The sequence below is a fragment of the Dermacentor albipictus genome, chromosome 4 (genome assembly GCF_038994185.2).
Source record: "Dermacentor albipictus isolate Rhodes 1998 colony chromosome 4, USDA_Dalb.pri_finalv2, whole genome shotgun sequence".
NCBI lineage: Eukaryota > Metazoa > Arthropoda > Arachnida > Ixodida > Ixodidae > Dermacentor > Dermacentor albipictus.
The window spans coordinates 173,183,388-173,210,134 of record NC_091824.1 but is presented as its reverse complement, the minus strand read 5'-3'; the positions used below and the strand labels follow the sequence as shown (position 1 = coordinate 173,210,134).

At 44.2% G+C, this 26,747-nt stretch overlaps 1 protein-coding gene across 3 annotated transcripts in view; it reads left to right on the top strand.

The window, feature by feature from the left end:
* The window catches only part of LOC135913616 (beta-alanine transporter-like), a 27,827-nt gene extending 1,080 nt beyond the window's left edge, over positions 1-26,747 (top strand). The window contains exons 2-11 of one of the 3 annotated variants that reach the window (XM_065446154.2): positions 1,900-2,023; positions 7,993-8,404; positions 9,288-9,391; positions 11,278-11,432; positions 12,808-12,976; positions 15,164-15,290; positions 18,231-18,328; positions 21,739-21,950; positions 25,424-25,605; positions 25,709-26,747. In XM_065446154.2, the coding sequence (XP_065302226.2) occupies positions 8,003-8,404; positions 9,288-9,391; positions 11,278-11,432; positions 12,808-12,976; positions 15,164-15,290; positions 18,231-18,328; positions 21,739-21,950; positions 25,424-25,605; positions 25,709-25,969 (1,710 nt within the window). In that variant the 5' untranslated portion in view covers positions 1,900-2,023; positions 7,993-8,002 and the 3' untranslated portion in view covers positions 25,970-26,747. Of the gene's footprint in view, positions 1-1,899; positions 2,024-3,902; positions 4,382-7,992; positions 8,405-9,287; positions 9,392-11,277; positions 11,433-12,807; positions 12,977-15,163; positions 15,291-18,230; positions 18,329-21,738; positions 21,951-25,423; positions 25,606-25,708 lie in introns of those variants that run through there. The other 2 variants (XM_065446153.2, XM_065446152.2) reach the window with 2 other exon arrangements.

The window sequence follows — 26,747 nt, the reverse complement described above, 5'->3', positions numbered from 1 at the left end:
TTGTTCTCACAAGCCTTATACTTCCAGGCATTCGCCAAACATCTCTTGAAAAACTGGACAACATTCCAAAACTGCGTAGGGAAGTGATGGTGCATCCCGCACCATGATAACTGATAGAGATGTTTGCAAATTCATAATATTTTAGGTTTATTCTACTTAGCATGACACTTTACCTCTTGGGGTGCCACATTTATATGCCGAGCTGACGAAGCAATTCATCCGGATGGATTAATAAATGAATTGCTTAAGAACCATGAACCACGAATAAAAAAAAAAAGAAATCGCACAAGAACGAGGAAATCGCTTAAGCGAGTACGCTATCGCCCTTTGCACTGAACTGGGAGAGGAGAGAGTGAAACAAACGATTATGGTTAGACAGACGCGATCTGTAAGTGCTTTCTGGTGCTATATATATGTGAATAGAGAGTTAATTTCTCCAGTTCATTCGGATAAAAGCGCCTCTTGTTCTCCTGAGCACATAGATGCACATTACATCAATACATACATACATAGGTACAATATCACATGGCCGTTCATCATTTTCCCTTTTCATCCTTAATTACCTCATCCACTGGTGGCATTTGACATTTACAACACATTCGTTTTTCGTCGGCGCTGACGAGTATAGCAGTGCATCTCCCAAAAAGTATCAATTTTCTTGAAAACCAGTGGCAGGTATCTTCTTTGTTCTGTTATACAAAGAAAGAGAGAGAAATAAAGGAGAATGCAAAATAAAAGGCAGGGAAGTTAGCCAGGACTGAGCCCGGTTGCCTGCCCTTCACTGAGAGAAGGGTGTACGAAAGGGGAGGATAAGAGAAAGACCACTGATCGCAGTCAAGCGACGGGCGCTTAGTCCGGTAGCCTCCAGCAGAAGTCGCAGACGTTGCTGTGTAGAGATTGAGGTAAATAGTACCTCAGCTATGCTATTTCTTGAAGCTATGCACCTGGAAATAAAGCAATAAATATTGTTGCTAACATAGATAAAGGAATATGTCACACGCTTGAGATACATAGCGTCGCATCTAGCTTTATGCTACAGCAGATTATTTTAGCTTATGGTTCATGTTTTAGCTTTGAAAATGATGAAATATGCTCTCCACAGTGCTGTACACATGATCTGAAGAGGGTAAACAATGCTGTTCATGCACAAGAATCTCTTGTCGCCATCGCCGGCCTGTAACTATCGTACATTTACCCAAGAAGTTTAAAACGCTCGAATGAGCATCGTTGTTCTGATATGTGCAGTAAGTAAGGATAATTTGAAACACATGCTTCCTCTATTAAGACGTCATCTGAAGGCGACGGTAATAAAGCTGTAACAAAATTCTTTGCGGAAAAACTTTTACGACGTATGTGGAAGAGCCTTGTGGCATGACATGTGACGCTCTGTTCAGCTGTTTTCGCCGGCTTGACTGCGTGAGATCTGCGCGCAGTCAAGGAAAAAAAAAAAGCAGCTGCGCTTTTCGGGCCACATTCCAAAACAGGCTAGAACATATTCCGTGCACCGTGCACGCGAGTGCATACTAGCCACCGCTGCGCGGCTGGCTTTGCTCGGAACTCGATTGGGATGGCGAACGACGTGGAGGAAGCTGATGCGCACAGTACTCCAAACGTTATGTCGCAAGAGGGCTTCACTACGATGTCCACACCCGATCATTGAACAGTTCAAAAGAGATTTTTCATGCTAGCTCGCTTGGTATGCGGCTAGAAGCCAGCATGCGCCTTTAAATCACACCCACTGTATTTTCTTTAAGTTTACGTAGAAGCGTCGGTAATAATAATAATAATAATAATAATAATAATAATAATAATAATAATAATAATAATAATAATAATAATAATAATAATAATAATAATAATAATAATAATAATAATAATAATGTTTTATATCCACTGCAGGATGAAGGAGATCTCCAATTACTCCTGTCCTGAGCCAACCGATTCCAACTAGCGCCCTCGAATTTCCTAATTTCATCGCTCCACCTAGTCTTCTGCCATCCTCGACTGCATTTCCCTTCTCTTGGTACCCATTCTGTAACCCTAATGTTCCAACGGTTATCTAACCGGCGCATTACATGACCTGCCCAGCTCCATTTTTTTTTCTCTTGATGTCAATTAGAATATCGTCCAAACCCATTTGCTCTGTGATCCAAACCGCGCTCTTTCTCGTTCTTAACTTTATGCCTAGTAATCTTCGTTCCATCGCTCTTTGCGTGGTCCTTAACTTATTCTCAAGTTTCTTTGTCAGTCTCCCAGTCTCTGCCCCATATGTCAGCACTGGTAAAATACACTCATTGTACACCTTCCTTTTCAATGATAATGGTAAGCTGCCAGTCAGGAGCTGAAAATGTCTGCCGTATGCGATCCAACCCATTTTTATTCTTCTATGAATTTCCTTCTCATGATCAGGGTTCCCTGTGATTAATTGATCTAGGTAAACATACTCCTTCACAGACTCTAGAGGCTGACTGGCGATCCCGAACTCTTGTTCCTTTGCCCGGCTATTCATCATTATCTTTGTTCTTCTGCATATTAATCTTCAACCCAACTCTTACACTCTCTCTGTTAAGGTCCTCAAGCATTTGTTCGGTAATAGCTTTGTAAATTGATTCTTGCATCTTAGAAAATTTGACAGTGGTTGTCCTGAACGGGTTTTGCCATCAAATGAAGGCTTTAAGTAACTTTGTTACTGTAAAGTTATTTGCTTTTTTTTGCGCTGATAATTTATTAAGTATGTCCTACTATCTTTATTTGCAACCCCTGCATGCATTTTGCATCAGCCCTTCGATATACGAAACTATATAATAGTGTTTATGAAGTTCGATTTGTAGGCACCCCAAAAGATACGACAGAGAGAAGGGAAAAGGAAAAGCAGGGAGGTTGACGAGACTGAGTTCAGTTTGCTACCATACACGGGGGGGAGGGGAATGGGGAGTGAAATAGAGAGAGAGAGGGAATACATGAGTCTACATCGCACTTTCACACGCACCAACTTAGGGGCAGGATGTCTATAGTCGGGCACTCAAGTGTGTTGCCTTCAGGTACCGAAGGAGGATACATTATCTCTTAACCTAATGCGCTTAAAAGATTTCAATTTTGGCCCATGTCGCTGGATCAATGCCGCTGTATGCGAATATACAGTGTCGTACCGCTTTGATAGTAGTACTTGTTACTAGTAATTAGAATGTCGTTTGCAGTGTTCTGAAAGCGCCCGAAGTTCTGACTGACAGCTGACCAAGTTTGCCGGGTGCAATCTATGCATTGGCTTAGTCCAACGAAATATCGTCCATGCTTGGCATCCGTAATGTTGCTGTTCCTGCTGGAAATTCTAATTCAAGAGAGAATGTAATGGTAATGTAAAGGAATGCAATGGACAGTAAAGATAAATAAATGATTGTGTTCAACGTTTCGAGAATAGTTCGATTGAATTCATTTCTTATGCTTTAGAAATGAGTTGGCTTTCACTATTTCGTAGGCAGGGGTAAACGTAGCTGTTCTGACATTGAGATGCAAATCGCTCAGCCGCACAATATCTGTTACAAAAGAAAGGCTGTCGCTTCGAACATGACGGCACAAACCGAAGTGGCTGAGAACGAGTTCGCACATTCGACGCTCTTGCGCGGCAGCCGCATTCTGATGGTGGTGGAGTGCTTCGAGAATGCGCTAAGTACCTGAACTGATCAAAGTTAGGCTGGCGGGACATGAGCTACGGCCTTACGTACACCCGAGGCCTAATTTTGGTGCCAAAACAGGTTCGATCAATGTCTAAAGACTACACAACCAGGTTGTCTATTTGAGATTTTCAGCCTTCCGGGCGAAACGGCTGTTTAAATACCGGAACGTATTCGAGGACTCTGTTCTCAAGTAGGCGTCGCTGGCAGTTGTGGTCTCGCTTTTGGTTCGCACATGTCCTGAGTTTGAACATTTCTTTCGCTTCATCAGGAGCGTGTGTCTGTGAAACTGTAGTCACTGTTGCGAAATGTTCTGATTTCGCGAAATTTTCAATAAGCTAGGTGTCTATATGATCGCGTAGCTTTGCAGCGTCGTCGTAAATTTTTTTTCCGAATGAAAGTACACGCAGCAATGGGTGCTCTCGAGGCGTCGGCGTGCGTTACGCAATCGCATGCCACTAAAAATGCGTGAAGGCGTAATTGAATACGAGCAGCCGGTACAGGAGTCGACCAAGGTTGGCGGCGGCAGCGACAGCGGCGGCCTCAGGCTTTGGAAATGCTGGAAAGACGTGCTGTTTCACAATGCTGATTTTCAGATTAGTTTTGAAGCTTAGATCATTGCTAGTGGCTTGAAAGTTTTAACCTAGACTGTTGAGCACTACAAGTCTTTTCGAAATTGAAATGAAATCCGAACGCATGCCTATGGCGAGGTAAGCACCTTTGTTGCCTCCGTCATAAAATTTATGGCTTGAAAAAGAGAGTAATGGCGTGTTTCTTTACCGGAGTTTATGGGAACATTTGTCATCTCAGTTGCATGAAAGATAAGCTCTTCGAGTGTGTCAGGGTTGGATGACTTGGTAGTGCAGGCATGATGTTGCTGCAATTTTCGTATAAGTCTCCCTAACAGTTGGCGTTGAAGGTAAGCAGTTTAGTTTGGAAATACACTGTTTGTAGCTGTGTGGACAAAAGAACTCACCAATTTGTTAACAGTGACCATGACAGGACCTGCTTGTATACAAATCGTTGTGCATTTGGCACCGCGACGGCACCTTAAGCGTATGGTTGAAAATTGGATGATAGCTTTCAGTACCCGAAGGTAGTCGAATCAATATTTATTGCAATTGCTTTAAAGACCGGCAGGATAAAAATATGTAGCGTGGGAAAGTGACTTCTGACATATTGCAGCAGTGCAGAATATCCTGTTGCAGAACCGCAAAAGCTGATTGAAGAAATGTGCGTCCTGAAATTGCTACGCATATTCTGCGCACGTCCATCACAGCTTTTGGAGAAGTTCCGTATTGAAGAGAAGTCCCGCTGGAACTTTAACGGAATATGGCTGACGATATGTGCAGTTTATTTACATACGACGAGTCTTCTGAAATTTGGTTGTTGCATAAATATCTAGGCTTGACGCCCGTATTTGGCCGTATAATTACTCGCTCAGTTTTTGTGTTTTGTAATGTGTTTCCGTGTTTGCCTGCCTACTGCGCCTGGGACTGCTCGCTATGCCGGTGGTCAGAAGCTAAGTTCATGTCTGCTTTATATCTCACCATTACGCTGCACAAGTGGAAAAAAATTCTTTTTCTTCCTCCTTCGTATTATTATTACAGACGCAAGTGCAACAGACACAATCACGCGTACGTTGTCTAGCTTTCTTACGGTTACTACAATGCGAGAATATACCTGCCTGGCAACTGACATAAGCTGCGCAATATATACCGCGTTTTTCATGAAGCCATGCCAGGGTCATATAGAAAAACAACCACATCATCGCTCCACATGCTTTCTGTAGACAGTACACGACCAGCATTTTCCTGTTCGGCTATCCACAGACTTCGTGGCGCAGCTATTTAGAGCGAGAAAAACAAAAGACAAAAAAGACATGGAGACAGAAAGGGGTGACGAATGCAAGCGCTACCAGCAACAGCAAGTGTTTTACATAGAGACGTGAAGGTCACAGACGTTAAGTATATTCAGAACTGAAAACAGGTTATTTGGGCTATTCTGCGGTCCACTTCAGGATATAAATTGTAAGACTTTTTTGTGAAGTACGCATATTCGTGACAAGGGAGTTTTGTGAGTACTTCACGATGTAACGGCGCAGCAACCAAAAGGAGTCTGAATGAAGCTGTAGTATAGGTTAACAAAAATATTCCTATTAAAAACGAGCACCAACAACTGAATACGTGTATACTGAATGAGCTTTCTTTGCTATTAAACGTGCATCTTGAACAAGTTTAAGGCTACATTCCACGATAACGCCTACAAACGTGTGTTACAATTGAATTCTTGTGCGATTGTTGTATTTCATAAGGAGTACTGAGATAATCTTATTTTGTGCGAATGAAGCATAATACCGTCTTATTTGGCTTCAGTCGTACATTTTTTCTGCGCACCATCTAAGTATGTTATTAACTAAATTAAGTTTTACGTTAATTAACTTTATTAGCTTTATGATATATTTTATTCACGCCTCCTTGTGAGCGCTCAGATAGAGTTCTCTTATCGCTTATCTGTGCTCCAGTGGCGTAGCCAGCAACCTCGTTCGGGGGGTGGGGGTGGGGGGGACGCTCACGTTGCAGCTCTGCCTCCTCCTTATAGAATTTGTCAAGGGATCAAATGCATTAATAATAAATGCATTTCCGTTGCCAAAGACGCTGCAAACGAATTCTTGAACGCTATGTACTGTCAAGACAAGTAAGATATGTATTTGTTCATAAAATAATATACTAGTATGTCTGAAATATTGTAGCCGAAATAACTGATCTCAATGCTTCCATGTTTTTGTCTATTTAATAAGTAAAGAAAGTATCACACAAACCTTAGAACAATATCAGTTTGAAACTACCAAAGCTGCATGCCGCTGATATGAAAAGTGTGAAGGCCATGAAATCTACAAGTTGAGGATAAATATTTTAATGAAGCCTTGTTAACCTCCCTGCCTTTCTCTCATTTGCATCTCACTCTCTCTCTCTCTGTATGTTTGTGTGTGTGCGTGGTGTGTGTGCGCGTGCGTGCGTGCGTGTGTGCGTGCGTGTGCGTGTGCGTGTGTGTGCGTGCGTGCGTGTGTGCGTGCGTGCGTACGTGCGTGTGTGTGCGTGTGCGTGCGTGTGTGTGTCATTCAAAAACCTCGTTTACATTTTCGTACATATTCAACGACCAGGGAAAAATCGCAATGACGCTGTCCTTTGTTGCAATGTATTGCGCAGGAGTAGCTGTCACCAGCGGTCATGTATTGTAATTGCACCTAAATTATAGTCGCAACAGAGAGCACATATAGTTCGCCAAAATATACGAGGGCGAGTCAAATGAAAGTGAGCCAATGCGAATATATGAGAAACGGGATACTTTATTTAAAAGTAGTCTCCAGGAGCATTTAGACATTTGTCCCACTGACTAACGAGTCGCGTGATTCCTGTCTGTTAAAGATCCTTGGGTTGCTGCTTCAAAAAGTCTAACTGGCTCTTTGACATCATCGTCCGACGGGCGAATCTGCTTCCTTTGAGCTGCTTTTTTAAATGCTCCAAGATGTGGAAATCGCAAGGCGACAGGTCTGGGCTGTGTGGCGGATGTTGCAGCGTTTGCCACTTGAACTTTGCCAGTTTTGCACTAACCACATCAGCGACATGGGATCGGGCATTGCCGTAGAGCAAGATGACCCATTTCCTCGATTTTCCACGTCGTTTATTCTTGATTGCAACACGCAGCCTATCCGACATTTCACTCTCGCCCTCGTACATCAAACGTTTAAAACGTTTATGAGAACTTTATACCCATAAAGTTTTAGTATTGAAATCCACGAGATGCCGCGACGAGCCCGCTTGCCATCAAAACGCCCTTGAAACTGTGCTCGAATGGGGCTCCTTGCCTTACGATATGTGACTCCCGGTGCATGGGCGTTGCCGCAAAATCCAGCCCGATTTCGCGATGTTCGTGCTGAAATGTCTTTTCGAGCATGAAAAGCACATTCTAAAGAAAATCCAGCATGCTTTCGGGCACCGGGGGTTGTTTTGGTCGGCGGCGCATGACAGCACGTAAAAAATTTCGAAGCTGGGGAAGGTTGTAGCCCCATACCCCCCCCCCCCCCCCCCCGCTATGGTTACGCCTCAGCTGTCCTTGTCTTCAAAACGCACCTCTGAGCAGTTTTCTTTTCTTCTCTCTCTTTTTTTTTCTTTTCATACTTTTCTCCAGTGATTCATCTTAAGATGCCAGATAGGATGGTTGTTCAGTTACACTCTTTTTTTTTCCTACTTCACCCTACTTTGTTCGCTATCTCTCGCAAAACACGCTGCCTCGTGTCCTCAACGCATCTGTAACGCAGCATCTGAGACATGCTGTTCGAAGAGGCTCTGCAGCTTGTCGGTGAATTCGGCGTGTTCCAATGGCTGCTCATCGTGTACCTCGTGGTGTTCGTGGCTCCGATGCGAGTGATACCACTGTTCGCACACATCTTCACGCTGCTGGAGCCACCACACTGGTGCCGTCAGCCCGAACTCGAAGACCTGTTCAACTTGACGCGCGAGGAAGCTCGAGAGCTGGGCGTGCCTCGCGAGTCTGACGGAAGCTGGAGCAAGTGCTCCATGTACGAGCTCAACCTGACAACACTCGATCCCTGGATGGTCGGACAGAACCTGAACAGAAGCTTGCACGCAAGAGACCTGCTGCCCGTTGTGCCTTGCCAGTTCGGTTGGCACTACGACCACTCCGTCATCTATCCAACCATCGTGTCCGAGGTATATAATATTTATTTCCTGACACTTCATGCTGAATTGGAAAGCGCTGCAGAGAACGAGGGTATTGTGAACATAAACCGGCTGAAGGTACACACATATGTTCAGTTGATTTTTCTATAGAAAAATGATAAAAAGGGTCTTTCGATCGCAGCTAGAAATAAACATGTAAGCCACATGAAAAAAAGGCTAAGTTTTAGTTTCTTTCTTATGCTACTTTCTCAGAAGTCTGCTCAATAAATTTCTCTAGGTTTGGTGGGTACTATAAGTACTAGTACCAGACGGGAAAGCTGTCCATAAACTCCAACTCACTTTGTAATTGCTTTTAATGAAGAAGAAGAAGTGGAAAGGTCACCAAAGAAACGAAAGTTGAGTGCTCTTTTGTGCTAGTGATATTGGCTTGCCTAGTCATCGCAATTCCGTGATTTTTCTTGCGGTGCAGGTTTAATGATGGCGAGAAAGCGTTGCGCTGCTTAGAAATAGGATAATATACTAGTTTATACAGATAGGAAGAAATAAAATAAAAGTGATTGATATGGCTGAAGCAGATGCTTTCTTTACAATAAAAAGGTTTAAACCCTGATAACTTGACAACAAAGAACCTCCAAGAGTTCAGTTAAAGTGGCACAAGGAATCCCCAGAAAATCGTAGAAAGAACCGATTGAAATATTTTGAACATTTGAATAGGCAGAATTGTACCTAGATCCAGGATTAGAAGAGTTCAAAGGATTGGAATTATTTCCGTTTATTTATGTGTGACTTATTATAAGAAATAGTGTATAGTGTAATCGAAAAAAAATATCCAAGCTTTTGTCGTCAATAACTTTTTTTAAATACTATCAACGTACTGTCGTCTCGAGAACGATTTCATTTTCCATTTCCCAAGATGAATTGGGTGTGTGGCCAGACCTGGAAAGCGTACATCTCAAACTCGATCTTTTTTGGCGCCATGTCCATAGGGGTGATTGGGATCGGCGCCATAAGCGACAAGTAAGTTGGACTTTCATTTTTCGTCCTCGTAGCTGTCAGTAGCATTTGATCTCTATTACAGCAGATGGCTAACTGGATAATGACACAAGGAATTGTTTACGTCGCAGTTTAGCAAGAAGGTGAGGCGGAGGGACAACGTAGTCGCAGTGCGGCGACGGTGAAGAAGCAGAAGCACTACTAGAATTAATAATGCGGAATCCAACTTACAGTTGGCAAACTTATGCCTGGAAAGGGAAGCAAAGCTAAAGTGACAAAAAATAGCAGAGCGCACGATCGGCGGTCATCGAGCCTAATCCCACCGCACAAGTCGATCCGCTATTTGTACTCGCGTTTGTGCACATTCCAGAAGAACTGGCGCTCTTGCAGACACGAGAGTGCATCACGTTAGTAGCGTCGCGCGTCCGGTGTGATTAGACAGCTTTAGTTACACGTACGTAGAGGCTTCACGTACGCAAACGTGAAAAGCCTACGTACCTTACGTGCACGCCATCTGAACCGCTTTTAGCTACATGTACGCGACGCACGCCGAGAGGGACCCCGTAGCTCCATCTATCGGGAAATGTGAACACGGCGGTAGCCAGTTCAATCCTGTCGCCGTGTTTCGATGCGAGCCGTCTGCGCGTGCGCGGCCCGCTATCACTTGTTCGTGATCTTGCGGAATTCCCGCGCGAAGCTGTCTACGTGCGCAAGAAACGCACGCAAAGAATTGAATCTCACGTACGCCCGTAAGACGCGCGCGCGCCCGCTACGTTTTACGCATGCGCACTGCTCACACGTAGAAGCTCTACGTACGCAAAGCCTCTACGTACGTGTAACTAAAACTATTAGAAACGCCTGCCTCGCTTGATTACAACGCTCATCAAATTTCGGCACAGCAAGCACCTTTTGCGCTGAATGATTAGCTGATTATAGCGATAAAACGTAGTGAGAGCTACTACCACAAAAAGAAAAGCAGCGTAAATGTGACAATATTTGCCCTCTACAGTTCTACTATATCAACTAAATGGAAGGATATTTTGGTCAAAGAAGCCGAGAAGAAAAATACTGGGAATAAGCTAAAAGAAGTAAACATCAGCTTGCTATATAATTTATTCAGATGACGCATGTCGATTTCTTTTTGTGCAGTAAGCTTTGAACCTTCTACTTCATTATATTTAAATTGTGATTTTTCTTGTCTGTTCCAAGGGTGTGCGGGAGCCTTTCCTTCCTACTGAATAAAACTTTATGTCGTGTAACCCCTATATGCAATAATGCAATTTGAGAACGTTGGCTCCAATATTCAGAGTTATGTGTTGCTATAAATTACATGGTGTTATCGGGTGTGGCAGTTAAGAGGCATGTGGCTTTTTTTCTTTTCGATAAGGCTGTCCTTCATTATGAAATCTTACAGTTGCGAAGCAACGATTACTTGGGAAACACTATTCTGTCATTACAGTTAGCTTCAGTAGTAACAGTAATGTAAAAAAATGTTATACCATTGCCTGACATATCCCACAAGAGCTCTATGTTCACAGGTCGCACAAAAAATTGGAAGAAGATGATTTTCTTTTTCATGTCGGCATGCGTTCTGTTGTGTTTGATATTTCTGTTGTTGCTGATGTTAGTGCCATTTTTGGAGCCGTCACCTATAGTGATGACAATAAAAGAAAATTATGCATAGAAATGAGAACACATTGGCGTGAGCTTTTCACTTTCCTTGCAGATGCTAGCAGAAAAAGAAATAAAAAAACAACGTTAAGCTCCTGTGCACCTTTACTATCTAGATGCACATGGTGATTGTACTACATAACCTTTCATACTCACCGAGCTCCTCTTTGATAAGGCAATGAACTCACACAATGATACCGTCAGTGAGTCAGCATCTAAGTGAATCAATCTCCTGGCAGAATCGGCCGCGTTCCCGTGATGATTGCCATCTACATCCTGGCAGGGGTGAGCGCAGTGACCACCTACTTTACGCAAGACTTCTATCTTTTCCTGGTCACTCGGATCGTCCAAGGAGGTGTTATCCTGTCCATCAGCATTATCCCTTTCGTACTGGGTGAGTCTAGTGCCTAGTTAAGGGCTTTTTCATCTTGAGTCCAGAAAACTGGGTGTAAGCTGACTGGGTTGGTACTGGCACGGTACCTCGAAGAGGTACCGTGCAGTTTTTAAAGTGCGGCGATGTACAAGAAGGCGGGGGAACTGGAAGTAAACTCTGAGAACTAGACCATTTTTATTTGTTGAGCGAGGGCAGTGTTTTGGGATCAAGCCCCTCTCACTTTCTCAACATACTTGCAAAATGTGGAAATAGATCCGCCCGCCTTTCCCGTAGGAATTGGAAAGAGAAATAAGGGGAAGAAACCCCAGAAATTACTACTCTAATTAATTAGCGAGACTTGGCATTGTAACCGCTGTTAAGGATCGAACTTGACCATGTCCTTCATTTATTTTATTTAGTCGAGCCTTTTCCAAAAGTGTAACTACATTTTTCAAAGTGTTTCTTTTTCTAACCGCGCAGAAATTTATGCACACCAGTGGAGCGATATGCTCTATCTATTTTAGAATATTGCCAAAAAAGCTTGTACAGCCTAATTAGGCTTCTTTTCGGAAGGCGATTTACTTTCTAGTGACCGTGAAACGCATGTGCACGTTGTGGCCCTGACGCAAGTGCTTCTCTTGTGCTATGTCGGCTGCTATGCATTCTGAAGCTCCCAACAGGAAACAAGGGTGTCAGCGCGGGCCGTGTCTGGTACGATCACCGAGTAACTTGTTCTTAGGCGAAGGTAGTGCTATCTAACATGCTTTTGACCCTAGAAACGTAAGGAAAGGATCTGGGCCACTAATCCCGAAAGAGGTGGTATGCCACAATGTGTAAGATCAGATGGAAGCCACCAGCGCTGCTGGACATGGTATTATCGAAGGCGGTGTAACATTCGCGGTGCTGGTCGCATTTTACGTTGTAATCTGCAGATAGGATTGCCCGCTTGCCGCAATATCTTCCTTTCTTTTGCCGCTCCCTGATTGACTGCTTAGCGCTCAAAAAGCGCGTCGCCGAACGAATGAACGTCATTGTCTCCCTGGCGCTGCGTGGGTCGTCTGTTCTTTGGGCCGGTCGTTCTGCCGCCCTCGGCGTCTAGCCGTCGAATACGCAACAGCGGCCGTTCAACGCCAAGCAGCGCTTACGAGCAAAACTCTTTTGTTAATTCGGCCCCTGAAAATTGATGTAAAATCACATTGTTGGTCATGACTAAATATATTTGAAGCATGAGTGATGTCATTAAAGCAAGCTAAGTTTAGCGATTTGATTTCGAATTTTCTGACACTTGTTTAAGAGGTGAAGCTACAAGTTGCTACTTAAGAAAAACATCGGATAATTAATCTTGTGATTACATTGCGGGACAATGACGGAAAGATGTGCGTGGGCTCTGTTGCAGCGCTGGAATATGTGCCTGCGCAGAAGCGGATGCTGGTTCTGAGTGCCTTCCGGTTCGCCTACCCTGTGTTGGGAGTTTGTATGCCGTGGGTGGCGTACGCGCTAGCCCACTGGCGCCTCCTGAACGCTATCGTCGTACTACCGTGCCTCGTCGGACCCGTGGTTTCCATGTAAGTATCGCCCATTCCACACAATATTATGGTACGGATGAGTTTAATCGACCTGAAATGACTTGCATTGGGAAGAAATGTAGGGTATCGTGTAGATCGACCGAGTGATGGAGATGTGCCATCGAAGGCGTCACATTCTTTTTTACAAGGTAGAGTAGCTTTTTGCTATGATATTTCTTCACTTGTCAGCTAGCGTTCGTGGTGTTCGTGGTGTTAACGCCTGCAGTATAACGTTGCTTTGGTAACGCGCTGAATTAACCGACACTTAAAACTAGCTGACCTCGTTTTAATGAGGTTCGTTGATGAAATAACTTAGGAGTACGCATTTACGTCTCTTATTTCGACAGGACCCCACCTTTGCAACGCTGTTACGTACAGAGTTTTGTTAGCGACATTTTAGACGCTTGCCACGACCTAAGGCCGCATAAGGCAAAACTATTCCTATATGTTTTTATTCCAATCTCCCGATGTCAAATTTGCGTGACCGCCGACGCAAGCGTCTTTTCATAGGAGGTCGCTTTTGTTTGCTTGAAAAACGAACAACATTGCCTGTACTGAGCGGCTTGTCTTATCTAATTGGCTCACAAGAGGCGAGGAGCATGCTCAAGTGGAGAGGGATTCGATGGGGCCGAGCCAGTGCACTGAATATCGATAACCGGTTGAAGAGGGTGGTGCCGGCGTCTGCTTAATAATCACGCTAAAACGGATCCTCAGCACAGAAGAGTTGGCAGAACGAAGTCGTAAACGTGCCGCAAGTGCTCGAAAACGTTACACAGCCACGCAAGAAGTTTTATTACACGCGAATAAACCCATGCTCTCCAGTAGGGGCGAGTAGGCGGTGCCGGAGCGATCGGCGGCAGCCATCTTTTATACCTTTCGGAACGGGGCAGCCTGCGGCTATTCAGACGAAAATTCACTTTTGTTCGGTATATTAATGCATTTTTAACGCGTACACGTCACTTTGACGCGGTAAGTTTTTGCGGTTTTGTGACGTCGCGTGAGAGGCAGGTGAAGCGGGTGCAGCCTGAAAACTTTTGGCTAACAGCCTAGGGCTAATGGCGAAAAGGCGTCGAATCAGAAATAACTATTTTTGTTTTGTTCGATCAAATTATGCATAATCACTGTGTACACGTCATATCATATGGGGAGGTATCGCAGCTTTCGTGACGTCACGTGACAGACAGGTGAAGTGGGGGTGGTCCAAAAACGTTTTTGACCAATCGCGGTAGGCTGATTGCAGAATTCGAATAGAAAGGTTAGGAATAGTTTTACGTTATATAGCCCATATATTCGCAACACGCATGAATATGGTATATAGAATGTACCGTTTGTAGACCTCGGAACGTCATGAACGCGCTCAGTTTACACACTCATGACGTGGCTCCACCTCCTCCCCATCGGCTGTGCCGTGCCCACTGGCGCACGGCCACACCTTCCGCCGCGGCCAGAACGGTTGAGCCGCCGCGGCGTCGGGGAAGCGTGCGCGGTTCCCATCCAGACCGAAATGTAGCAAATTTTATATTCAAGGCCATTAATTTACTTCGTTGATAGAAACCACGCTGACAAACTTGTCCTCAGCCTGAACATTTTTTTATGTGTTTTTACTCTATGCTCCGTCGGCCGTTTCCGGCACCATCTTTCGATCACGCTGATGCCGACGGATTTTCGCGTAATGAGGCAAATAATGCTTTAGCATTAAAAAGGCTAACCAAGCAGTCAAATATTTCATACGCTAAATTTAATGAACAAGAATGGGCAGTAACCTGTTTCAACAGTTGTGTGGAACGCCCAAGAAAGGGTGGAGTGTCTTACTATTAGTATAGGAATGATCAACAACGTTAATTATTTGACGCCGTTAGCATCTACATGTATGTCGCTGACTTCTAGATGTATTACTTCGAACCTCAATAACGTCTTGAAAGGACACTAGTATTCTCAATATTTAAATGACCAGTGCAGAAACAAGCGCGAAAAAAAAGAACAAACATTCGAGGAGCTCGCGCTACGTCATGAGACAATTTCAAATACTTCCGCGTGCAGAAGTTTGTTTGCCCAAATTTCAAGCAGCCCACCTTGTGGCGCAGTCCCGGCTACTTAACCTGTGGCTTTGCGGAAAATTTGCATAAGTCATTTCAATCGAATGCCACGGGTAACAATTTGTTTTGTTTGCTATTTTGCTTCTCGAAGTTTCATACCGGAATCCACCAGGTGGTTACTGTCGAAAGGACGGACCGACAGAGCAAAGAAAATCCTGCTTAGCGTCGCCCGTGTGAACGGCAAGCAAGTGGAAGGTTCGGCACTCGACTCTCTCCAGGTGAATGGTTTATTTCATGAGTTTGTAAATACTGGGAAATATTGTCCCCGGTTTTCCCGCAACATTTCAATGCCTAATGAATATGCAGAAATGACACAAAGAAATTAGCAAACGAGAACATACGGTCGCACAGAAACACAACGATTTGGTGGGTGCATTAAATTGACGAGCAGTGTAGTGGGCACCACTAGACGTTTGGTACATGTGTATATAAGCGTTCAGGTACAGAAAAGAGGCAATTGAAGAAAACAGTGGAATATGCGACGTAACAATGAACCACAGATGTAGGGACACTGACACAACGAATGTCAAAATGGCGAGCAAATGCAAGTTATGAATACTGAAAGATACGTCTAAAAATAGTAAAAGGTACGTTCTTGCTCTTGGCGCTATGAGCGACTTCACCAGGTAGGTGGGGAGAGGGTTACATGGACGATTACGAAAAACAATAATGCTTATAAGCATTATTATAAGATTAGAAGTTTGTTTATTAGCATGTGCTAAAGAATGTAGAATAATTACAACGCACAGAACTCCACGATGTCTCGACATATCACACATTAAATGACAGAAAAGTGCGTTGCAGAGATGACGTTGTCAGTTGTGGAAAAAGAGGGTACACGGAAAAATAAAATAAAAGCAAAACACTACAGTAGTCCAGAACCATCTGCTGAAACATATCACATGAACAAGAGCAACCTTTCCGGGCTTTTTATGAAAAATACAGTCGAGGATGTTTCTTCAGAAGCTTACTATTGATTGCACATATGGTTTAAATGTACTGTAGTGGAGGAAATTTATAATTATTACGAAACCCCGGATTGCACTCGAAATCTGTGTTTTCAATGCATCATGCATATCGCGTGATCATTTTTATGTTTTACATAATTTTATAAATAACCTGTTGCATATCGCCTAATTCCATTCCTCGAGCAGAAATATTCAGACTGGGACATGCACAAGAAATCTAAACACATATTTGACTAATTAATCTAAATTCACTATTTATCTTAATAAAGGATTACTTTACGGCACATTTACTTTACGATAGTGAGTTTGCAAGGCGTGCCCAGTTAGAATGAATTTTCAGTATGGCACCAGTTTCGAAGTAATTGTTGCCAAAGTGTGCGACGAAGTACATGGGCGTTCCAGTTACATTTGCGCTTCAGTGCATAAAAAAGCGTTTTCTTTAAAACAGTAATTCGAACACCAATGCATTTTTAGGACGAGATTGATGGCGGATATCTCGAAATCCGCGCCATTCTCAAAATTTGCCTGGCGACGTGCCTTTCAAACTAACCGGCTACAATTAGTATGTTACAATATGTGCCGTAAGGTAATTAACTAAAAGTTAATTAGTTATTTTTGTCAATTAGTTGAACATTTGTATCGATTTATTGTGTAAGGACTGTCTGCCTCCTTGAATATTTCAGCTTGAGGAATGGAATTTTGCTATCTGCCACAAATTATGTTTAAACATTCTGTAAAACTTGAAGATGATTACCCCGTATGTCTAATCGTACAGCATACGTTAATCTTGAAAAATTAATGAATTCCCGTCTATAGTTACGGTTTGACTATAGCAGGACGATTTCGAGGAAATATGGAGCTAGCACAAGGCGCCAGTGTATATCAAATGACAAGAAATAGACAATAAGAGACAAGCTATTTCTATGAAGGATGACTTGCTGGGAAAGTTCGTGCTCTGTTTATATCGTGCTTGCGCGCTTTGCTCATAACCCTTTATGGACGTTAGATATAAATGTTATAGAACCACGTCGTGACCTAGGACGACTACACGCTATCTTAGCCCTCCGTAGCTAGGGCTACGTTCATAGTCGATAACATTGGGCGACGGTTTGCCTCTTTAGTTTTGTTGCCTTAACATCCAGGGGCACTCCCCGATGCGCAGCGATGGGTGCTCGTTTGTGTCACGACGTGTCTGCTAGTTACCCGGATATATGCATTTTGACGAGCACGTGACGAGAACAGCGTTCAGAGCACGTGTGCCTGCCAAGAACTTTCCTTTCCTGGCGACCTGCATCGACTACAGGCCACTTCAACTTTACTGATACTCAGGACTTTTCGGAGGACGTTTGTTGCTCTTCTAAACAATTCAAATGGTCACTGTACAATTTGGATTCTGCGCGCCCGCTTGTCTCAACCAGTTTTTTAACTCGACATTTTTTCCGGAATCTACAAGAACTGGGCAATGTGGCATGCAGGTTACCCACCAGAAGAAATACATTCAATGTGTGCCAAATTAAGTGCAGACGAACAGTAGATTAACACTAGACCGATGCTGCACTTCTACATGCCAGTGCATGAGTTCCTCATTGTAGCGCAAGAGCAATGTTGCCTGTGGAGGCAGGGCGCAAGCCGAAGACATGCAGTATTGTCGAAAAAGAGCGAAAACAGGAAGTACGTGAGGTCCTGCTTCATGAAAAGGTCGCTGAATTTGCACGTGGTGTCGAAAGGTTAAGCTTACATTGTGCAAAGCTTTGAATTTAGAGAACAGTATTTTGAGCTGCGTCATTAGAATAATTATCACACATTAACCTACAAAAGTAGGCATAAGCTTGCACCGCTCTAAGCTTTCTGCGTCCGCGTTGTTTGTGCTTGGCATGATGCACACCTGTGAGATTTTATTTTACATATTATTGGGACAACGACATAGGTGCAATTTCCGACATTAAATAAATGAAGAACTAGTCAGAATTTGTGGTCTACCTTGGAATATCTTGGACTGACTCTATGTATACAGATTATAGTTGTCGAAAATCTCCAGGTGCATGCTGCATGAAGTTCAGAGAGCTTTCAAAGAATAGAAAGGGACCTTCGTGACAAAACTATTCTAATGCTTGATGCACCAGCACATTCGAGCGCCGCGAGTGCAACTTCATTGCCATTCTGACGTATATGTGTGCTTCAATGCCGCAGCTGCCAAACAAGACCGACGCCTCCAAGAGGTCGTCAACAACGGACGTCTTCCGATACCCTACACTCCGCAGGAGTTTCCTTATAACACTTTTTCTTTGGTGAGTAAAGACAAAGAAAGTCGCAGTTTCAGCCGAAAGGCGAAGCATAGAAAACATGGTTACCAAGTTTTCTAAGTTTTCTATGTTACCAAACCATATGCCTCTTAGCAAATTAGTGGACAGCAACACGCAGTAAGAATAGTAGCTTTATCGGCCGTGTAAACTTGTAAACATAGGTAAACGAACTAAATTAACAAGCATGGGGTCACGCGCGTACAAGCAAACAGGGACGCATCTCACTCAATTACCGCAGAAACAAGCTGTCAAAACGCTGAAGCGAGGAAACGCGGCAGCAGCTCGGAATTTACCTTCGTGCTGCATCTCGCATCAACGCGAACTAAGCCGCGGAAACACAGCGCGTGGCGGGCTGTGTCTCCGTCGCAGATGGCTTCCAAAATGCAGCGGCCCGGGCGCGCGCGCGCGGGGCGCCCCGGAGTCTTAACAGAGTCAGCTTCAGACTCGACTGCAGTTGACAGCTTCGTAATGCGACGCATTACAGGATGGCTCTGACGAATCATACAACTGTTCATCAGAGAACAGTTAATGCTTTTGCAACGTATTCAAGATTGATGCGGAGATGCAGCGCATGTTGTTAGCCGTTGCGATGGCCACCCTTGCCAACGGTGTCATGGTGTGACCCAGGTTGAGCTGATCCTCAGATGTGTCGTGATACCCAGTGACCCAGGCTGGTGTCAAAGAGGCTTCTTGCACAGCGGCACATATCCAGAGGCACATAGCGATCAGCCCACATATTTAGACTGCACAATCTTCGGGATCGCTCCAGGAAAAGAGCCAGGTATAGTCACCAGATAGTCGCCAGATAGTCGTTACAGAAAACTGGGTTGAACTCACCAAGAATGCTTCACGTTAATACTGCTTACAAAATGCTTTCATGCATCTTGAACGTTACTCTGATCAATTCAGTACTTGCGTATTACAATATGTCTCTTATCGAGCCACCTTACTGGGCAAGAAGCGGACCGACGGACAGACAAACAATCTTGGGAGGTGTCGGCAAACAAATGTTTGCGTTAGTATCTCGACGTGGCTGCACAGTAATACGCTAGCAAATTGTCTCATTTTAGGCTGCTTTAGAAGAGGGAGCCCCTAACGATTAGCACCTCGCCACAGCGCATGCGCCGAACCTAAACGGTATTTCTGCGTCTGTGGTTTCGCATGCCCGTAACGCTAAGTTTCGAAAATAGCGTGGGTACCGAAACTCCCCAAACTTGCTTTTTGTCGTCTCAACGTCGCCGCGAACATCTCAAAAACACTTCAACGCCTTCTCATTGAAAATAATAAACTCTCTGGTATACTTTTCATTCTATCGAATATTACGAATGACATTATTCCATGTTTTTTTCTCTGGCATTATGTTTTCGTTTTCATTCGGCGTGCAGGGAGGGCGCTGCAATCACGTGACGCTAACGCAAGCCAGTAACCCTGTTCTGGCTGTAACCCTGTAACGCAAGCCAGTAACCCTGTTCCCGGCGGGGCAGACCGAGAAGACAAAGCGGTCGCTTGTTGAAGCGTACCCTGAGCTCTTAGTCCTTTATTCTAAACTTCTCTATTTCTATGCGCCGTTGTATTGCTTTTTGCGGATGGCAATTTTCACCGGGTTATCACTGTTATCAACAACTGGCTCGGCGCAAAACGGACCTACAGTATCCGTCGAACGCTATCCGTCGCCGATTCTACAGGAAAGGAAGCGTGTATGGTCAGACAGTCTGCGCTCAGCAGTGGTTACGTACATCGTCAAGTATGCACGGTTGCCAGCAATACTTTGTAATGCATGGCGAGGCAAGTGAAAAAGCAGATACACTTGAACCGTAAGGCTAGATACGACGACCGCAGCCACCGCCGTTGCTGTGATTTCACTGTTGCCCGTCTATCTGGGAGAAAGTTCGCTCAATAGTTAGACTCTTAGCTCGCGCTTTTTATAATATTGCTCGTCTTTCACCATCGCTTCTGTGTGATGATATGTAACTATAAATGTATTCTGTTTACATATTTGGAAATAGCCCTTTGTTTGTGTCACGCGTCATGCGTCCTTTCATGCCTCGTGCCTTGGCATTACCATTACTAATAACTTGTCTCGGAGCGCACATGTTACTAATCCATCTCGTCTTCTAATAAATCGCTCAGTTTTTTTAAATGAAACCTAAAGCAAGCCCCCAAGCACAAGTGATATTGCTAGCCTATCAAGCCATAATCAGACCTAAACTCGAATACACATTCACCGTATGGAGCCCTCACCAAGTATATCTAACCCGCGTGCTTGAATCAGTGCAAAACCGTGCGATAAAGTTCATGCATTCAATTTAATCGTATGATGTCAACATGTTGTCATTGAATAAAGAATCGGATTTGGTTACCCTTGCGAATTGTCTTCGTATCTCAACTCTCTCCCTGTTTGATATGTTTTATCATACTTCACTTAATCAACGACCGTACATTATTCCCACTTCCCCACATATCACAACGCACTCGGCACATGTGTCAAGTTGGCCGCCTTGACGCTCAGACTACCGCTTTTTCAGGCTCATTATTTTTTCGCGCGCTAACAGACTGAAACAACCTGCCCCGCCAAATTGCCGCCATTACTTGTACACTTATATTCTTGCAAAAGATAACAAACAATGTTTCAGAATAACAAAAAAAAGTACGGGATATGCTTTCACATTCATTTTTTATGTACTTGATAGAATTATGTTCCCATTTCATTCACGTATGTCGCCTTTAAAACTTCACTTGTGCTCTGTGATCCTTAACTAACGTGTAATGAATACATGCACACCCACCTCTTATGTATGCCCCTATGAGGTATAAAAGGCAATAAAATGAGATGAAACGCCTCAAGGAGAGAATAAAGATACAAACGAATTTCACACGAAAAAATGATGCATAAATGTTGAAACAGTGTATGAGTGCATGCGAGTAGTTAAGAGGGCGATGGGAAGAAAATGATTCGGAATAGCTACTAAAATAGTTTTAAATACTTGAAAGTTTAGCATTAGAGCAACCTCTTCATTGCTTTGATAGATTAAGCAGCGTGTGAATGCTACTTTTTATTTTTCCTAAGAATGGGCGTCCGTTTACCTCCCTGAGAAACATGACTGGCTTCGCCCAAATTGCATCCAGCCGACTGTGCAGCGACTAGACATCTACAACAAATTCTTAAAGGAAACTAAGCATTACACGAGTAGGCTACGCGACATCTATTTTCTCATTAGCTCTGATCTATATGTCAAGACCAATCGTTGTTTGAAAACTAATTATATGTTCTTTTTTATTTCGTCATGGTACCTCTGAAGATGGTCCTTAAGCGATGGTTCACTGAAGCTTTCTGTTAGCGGATGAGTCATGGCGCGAGCGTTATTCGCAGCGTCACATCGCGTGCCGGGACGCAGGTTGATGTCGTGTCTGACGTACTCGGCCGGCCAGCTGTACGCTGCCACGGCAACCGACGACCCATTCGTGATGACGTCGACGACCAACGCCATGGACATATTGGCCACGGTGCTGGCTCTTCCACTAGCCGACAGGTGGGGTCGCCGACCGAGCATGGTGTGCGCGTACGGCCTGGCTGCTCTCTGCTATTTGGGCGTGGCAGGCTTCTATGGTGAGCTGGGCAAGACCCTTGTTGCTACTGGCGGCTGCTGCCTGGGCTTCCGCGAAATGAGGAAACAATGCTGTGCCGCTTACGCTTGGGCGTCGCATTCACCAATGCATATACGTGTTTGAGTGGAATGGCTGATGGCGCAGAGTGCAATGCCTGCGGTGTCGAGGAGACTATAGAACATCTACTGTGCTGCTGCCCATGTTTTGAAAGCGAAAGACACGACCTCTGCACAGCTCTAAATCAGTTAGATAAAAAACCGTTCACCCTCAACAAGATCTTGGGACCATGGCCTCGCATATTGCAGCTACAAAAGGCCACAAAAGCGCTGCTGCGACATTTGAAAGCTATCAGATTGTCACCGTCTGTGATTGAAAAAAATACTAAATATGTTACAAACGAGATGGTATGTCACATTTTTCAGCAACCTTTATCATCAGGAGTGGTGCCGGATGACTGGAAAGTGGGTAAGGTTATCCCAGTCCCAAAGAAAGGCCCTTCATCATCATGTAGTAGCTACCGCCCAATTTCTCTAACTAGCGTTTGTTCTAAATTAATGGAGCATGTGCTTTATTCCCACATTGCTACATTCCTAACGTCTGTCAGTTTCTTCCACCCTAACCAGTATGGCTTCCGTAAAGGTTTATCTTGTGATAGCCAATTAGCACTCTTTATAAATGACATAAGCTCTAATCTTGATCAAAATATCCCAGTTGATGCCCTCTTTTTAGATTTCGAAAAGGCCTTTGAGAAAGTTCCGCATCAACGACTTCTCCTAAAACTTTCTCGCTTGCACCTTAATCCCCTTGTTTTGAACTGGATCCGAAATTTCTTAACTAACAGACAACAGTTTGTGTATGCTAACAACCACTCCTCCTCTAAGAGCCCTGTTCTCTCCGGTGTACCCCAAGGCACAGTTCTGGGGCCCCTCCTATTCCTTATATATATTAGTGATTTACCGGCTAATCTTTCATCTGACATTCGCCTTTTTGCTGACGATTGTGTCATTTATCGCCCAATCCTAGCTGATACCGACAACCACGTATTGCAAGATGATCTAGACAAAGTTACCTTTTGGTGCAGCATGTGGCTAATGTCACTGAACACTACAAAGACTTTACTACTACCTTTTCATCGACGGAAGCTTCACCATACTCCTAACTACGTTCTTTGCAAATAAACTTTCTTGGTCCTCTCATATTACGAACATCACCAACGAAGCCAATCGCACACTTGGTTACTTCCGCCGCAACTTGCGCTTCGTACCACCATCCTTAAAGATACTAACTTATCTAACTTTTGTCAGACCTAAGCTAGAATACGCACGCCCTGTTTGGAACCCACACCAAACCACCCTTTCTAACACTCTAGAAGCAGTTCAGAATCGTGCAGCTCGCTATATTTATTCTGATTATTCTTACCACACTAGTGTCTCTCAGCTAAAATTAAAAGCAGGAATTTCCAATCTAGATATACGGCGTCATGTTTGCAGACTGTGTCTTTATCACAAATTTTATCATTCTGCTCCTAGTGCTTCAGCCATCATTCCAGCACACCGTCAGTCTTGCCAATTATGTCATGAAAAATCTGTGTATCCTCCGCCTGCCCCGACCACTGCGCACCTACATTCTTTCTTTGTGAAGACTGCCCGGGACTGGAATGACCTTCCCGCCGACGCCGTGCACCACTCCAATCCACATCATTTCAAGGCTGCCATTGAGTCCATATTGCACTGAAGTGGTCACCCATCCCTCATGTAATACCCCACATTGGGGCCTTTGAGGTAATAATAAATAAATAAATAAATAAATAAATAAATAAATAAATAAATAAATAAATAAATAAATAAATAAATAAATAAATAAATAAATAATAGGCCCATTAGCTTACTTCTAGTATTATATAAAATATTCACCAAGATAATTTCTAATAGAATAAGGGCAACACTGAAATTCAGTCAACTAAGAGAACAGACCGGCTTCAGGCAGGAATACTCTACAAGGAATCACATCTATGTCGTCAATCAGGTAATCGGGAAATCCGCAGAGTACAATTAGCCTCTCTATATAGCTTTCATAGATTACGAAAAGGCATTTGATTCAGTAGATATATCCCACGGGTCATTGAGACATTACGTAATGAAGGAGTACAGGAGGCTTGCGTAAATATCTTGGAAAATATACACACAGATTCCACAGCTACCTTAATTCTCCACAAGAAAAATAGAAAGGTACCTATAAAGAAAGAGGTTAGACAAGGAGACACAATCTCTCCTATGTTATTCACTGCATGCTTGGAAGGAGTATTCAAGCCATTAAATTGGGAAGGCTTAGGAGTAAGGGTCAACGGCGAATATCTCAGCTACCTTCGGTTTGCAGATGACATTGTCCTGTTCAGCAACGCCGAGGACGAATTACAAGAAATTATTGAGGACCTTAACAGAGAGAATGTAAGAGTGGGTTTGAATATTAATGTTTAGAAAACAAAGATAATGATCAATAGTCTGGCAAGGGAACAAGAGTTCAGGATCGTCAGTCAGCCTCTAAAGTCTGCGAATGAGTACGTTTACCTAGGTAAATTATTCGCAGGGAACACTGATCATGAGAAGGAATTTTACGGAAGAATAAAAATGGGTTTGAGCGCATATGGCAGACAAAGTCAGATCCCGAGTAGAAGCGTACTGTTATCATTGAAGAGAAAGGTGTACAATGAGTACATTCCACCGGTGCTAACATATGGGGCAGAAACTTGGTGTCTGACAAAGAAGCTCGGGAACAAGATAAGGTCCGCGCAAAGAGCGACAGAACGAGCAATGTTAGGCGTAACGTTAATAGACAGGAAGATAGCGGTGTCATCTGAGAGCAAACTGGGATAGCCGACATTCTAATTGACATGAAGATGAAAAAATGGAGCTGGGCAGGTCATGTAATGCGTCGGTTGTGTAACCGGTGAACCATTAGGGTTGCAGAATGGGTGCCAAGAGAAGAGAAGTGCAGTCGAGGATGGCAGAAGGCTATGTGGGGCGATGAAATTAAGAAATTCGCAGGCGCTAGTTAGAATTGGTCGGCGCAGGACAGGGTTAATTGGAGATTGTGGGAGAGGACTTCGTCCTGCAGTGGAGCAAAAATGGGCTGCTGCTGCTGATGATGATGATGACGACGATGATGGCAGTTGATTTTAGAAATTTCGCAATTTCGTCATCCCATTTAACTTTGTGCCGTCCTCGCCGGCGCTTCCCGTCCGTTGGCGCATTTTCTGTAACTCTAATGGACCACCGGTTAACTACCGCACGCCGGGTATATCGCACCTTATGGCTGTCGCGGACTACTGAGCGCGCGCAGCCGCTTTTTATGCTGTGCCTTGTTGTCTGTCGGCCTCAATCGGATATTCATTTGTCAACAAAACATTGTTGTCTTTTGGTTTTAGCAATACTAGCTCTTGAAGTCAAAGGCTACACAGCCAACCTTGTATTTCAGGGAAATCAGCTGCAATATTCGCCATCATGATGGTGGGCCGATTCGCTCTCACCACAGCCTACAACGTGGGCTACCTTTTCGCTGCTGAGATATACCCGACTGAGATACGGTCGCAAGCGCTATCAATAAGACAAGCCTTCGGCTCACTTGGAAAGTTCCTCAGCGCTCAAGTCGTACAGCTGGTGAGCTTGTCTATCTCTGTAGCGTTTGATTTCTTTTAGAATGTCGTGAACCGAGTACACGAGCCGTATCTCGTTCATTTTTCTCGCTTACTTCTCTGTGTAGGCGTTCTACGGCCGCTTCCTGCCTCTATTTGTACTGGGCGGGCTGTCTTGTGCGTCGGCGCTCATAACGCTGCCTCTCCCGGAGACCAACAACCAGCGGCTGCCGGAAACACTGCAAGAGGGCGAGGCGATGCGCGAGCTGCCCAAGCCCTGGTTCCCGTGCCTGGCCGAGAAGAAGCGCGAGCGAAGCGGCACGGCCACTCGAGGGCGCAGCATGTCCACCATGTCGGCTGCTACTATCGACAGTGTCAGTCCGCACTAGAAGGGCGCGGCTGCTTACGAGATCACTTATGCTGTTGAAAGAAAAAAATTACTGTCATGGCAAGGGTTGACGCAGGAAGGGAAGTAATGACGCGGCTAGCAGTCGGCCAAAATGGCGGAGAACTAAGCGGCAACAATGCCGTTGGGTCCAGGAATAGCGTGGCTACTGCTGCCAAGAGCATGTAGCTCGATGAGCCGCTGTTAACACCAGAATAAAGTAATGCTTTAGAAACCCGCATTAGCGATAGTTCAACGTCGTGTAAACTTACAATGAATGACATGTGTCGCCAAACCACGTCTGACAAACCTAAACGCTGGTTTTTGAATGAGGTAATCTGTTTTTCTGTTTTACACTGTTAATGCGCTGAATGTACTCATGCTATCTTGGTGTGCTGACCCAGGCCCGAGTGCCCGCACCTCTGAGTTCATCTCGCAGTCTAAGACAGTGTATTTTATACATGTAATCACTGTTGACTGCGCCTAATGTGTCGTGGATTTAGGTCACTGTGAATTCGGATGGTTGTCACATGTATGAACTTGCAGTGACAAATTTTGAAAAGCATAAAACAGCAGAACCCAAACAATACACGTGAAATATACCACATATCTTACTGTATTTTATTTTTTTTACTCTGTTGGCGTCGCAGATATTATATACGGCTATAGAGTTACTTTAATTTCTTTTTTTCGTGTAAAGGGGATGCAAGGTGTACGTTTGGACCACACTCTGGTGGATGAAGTGCTGCTTGCCGCGAATATATTTAGGATAATTATTTGGA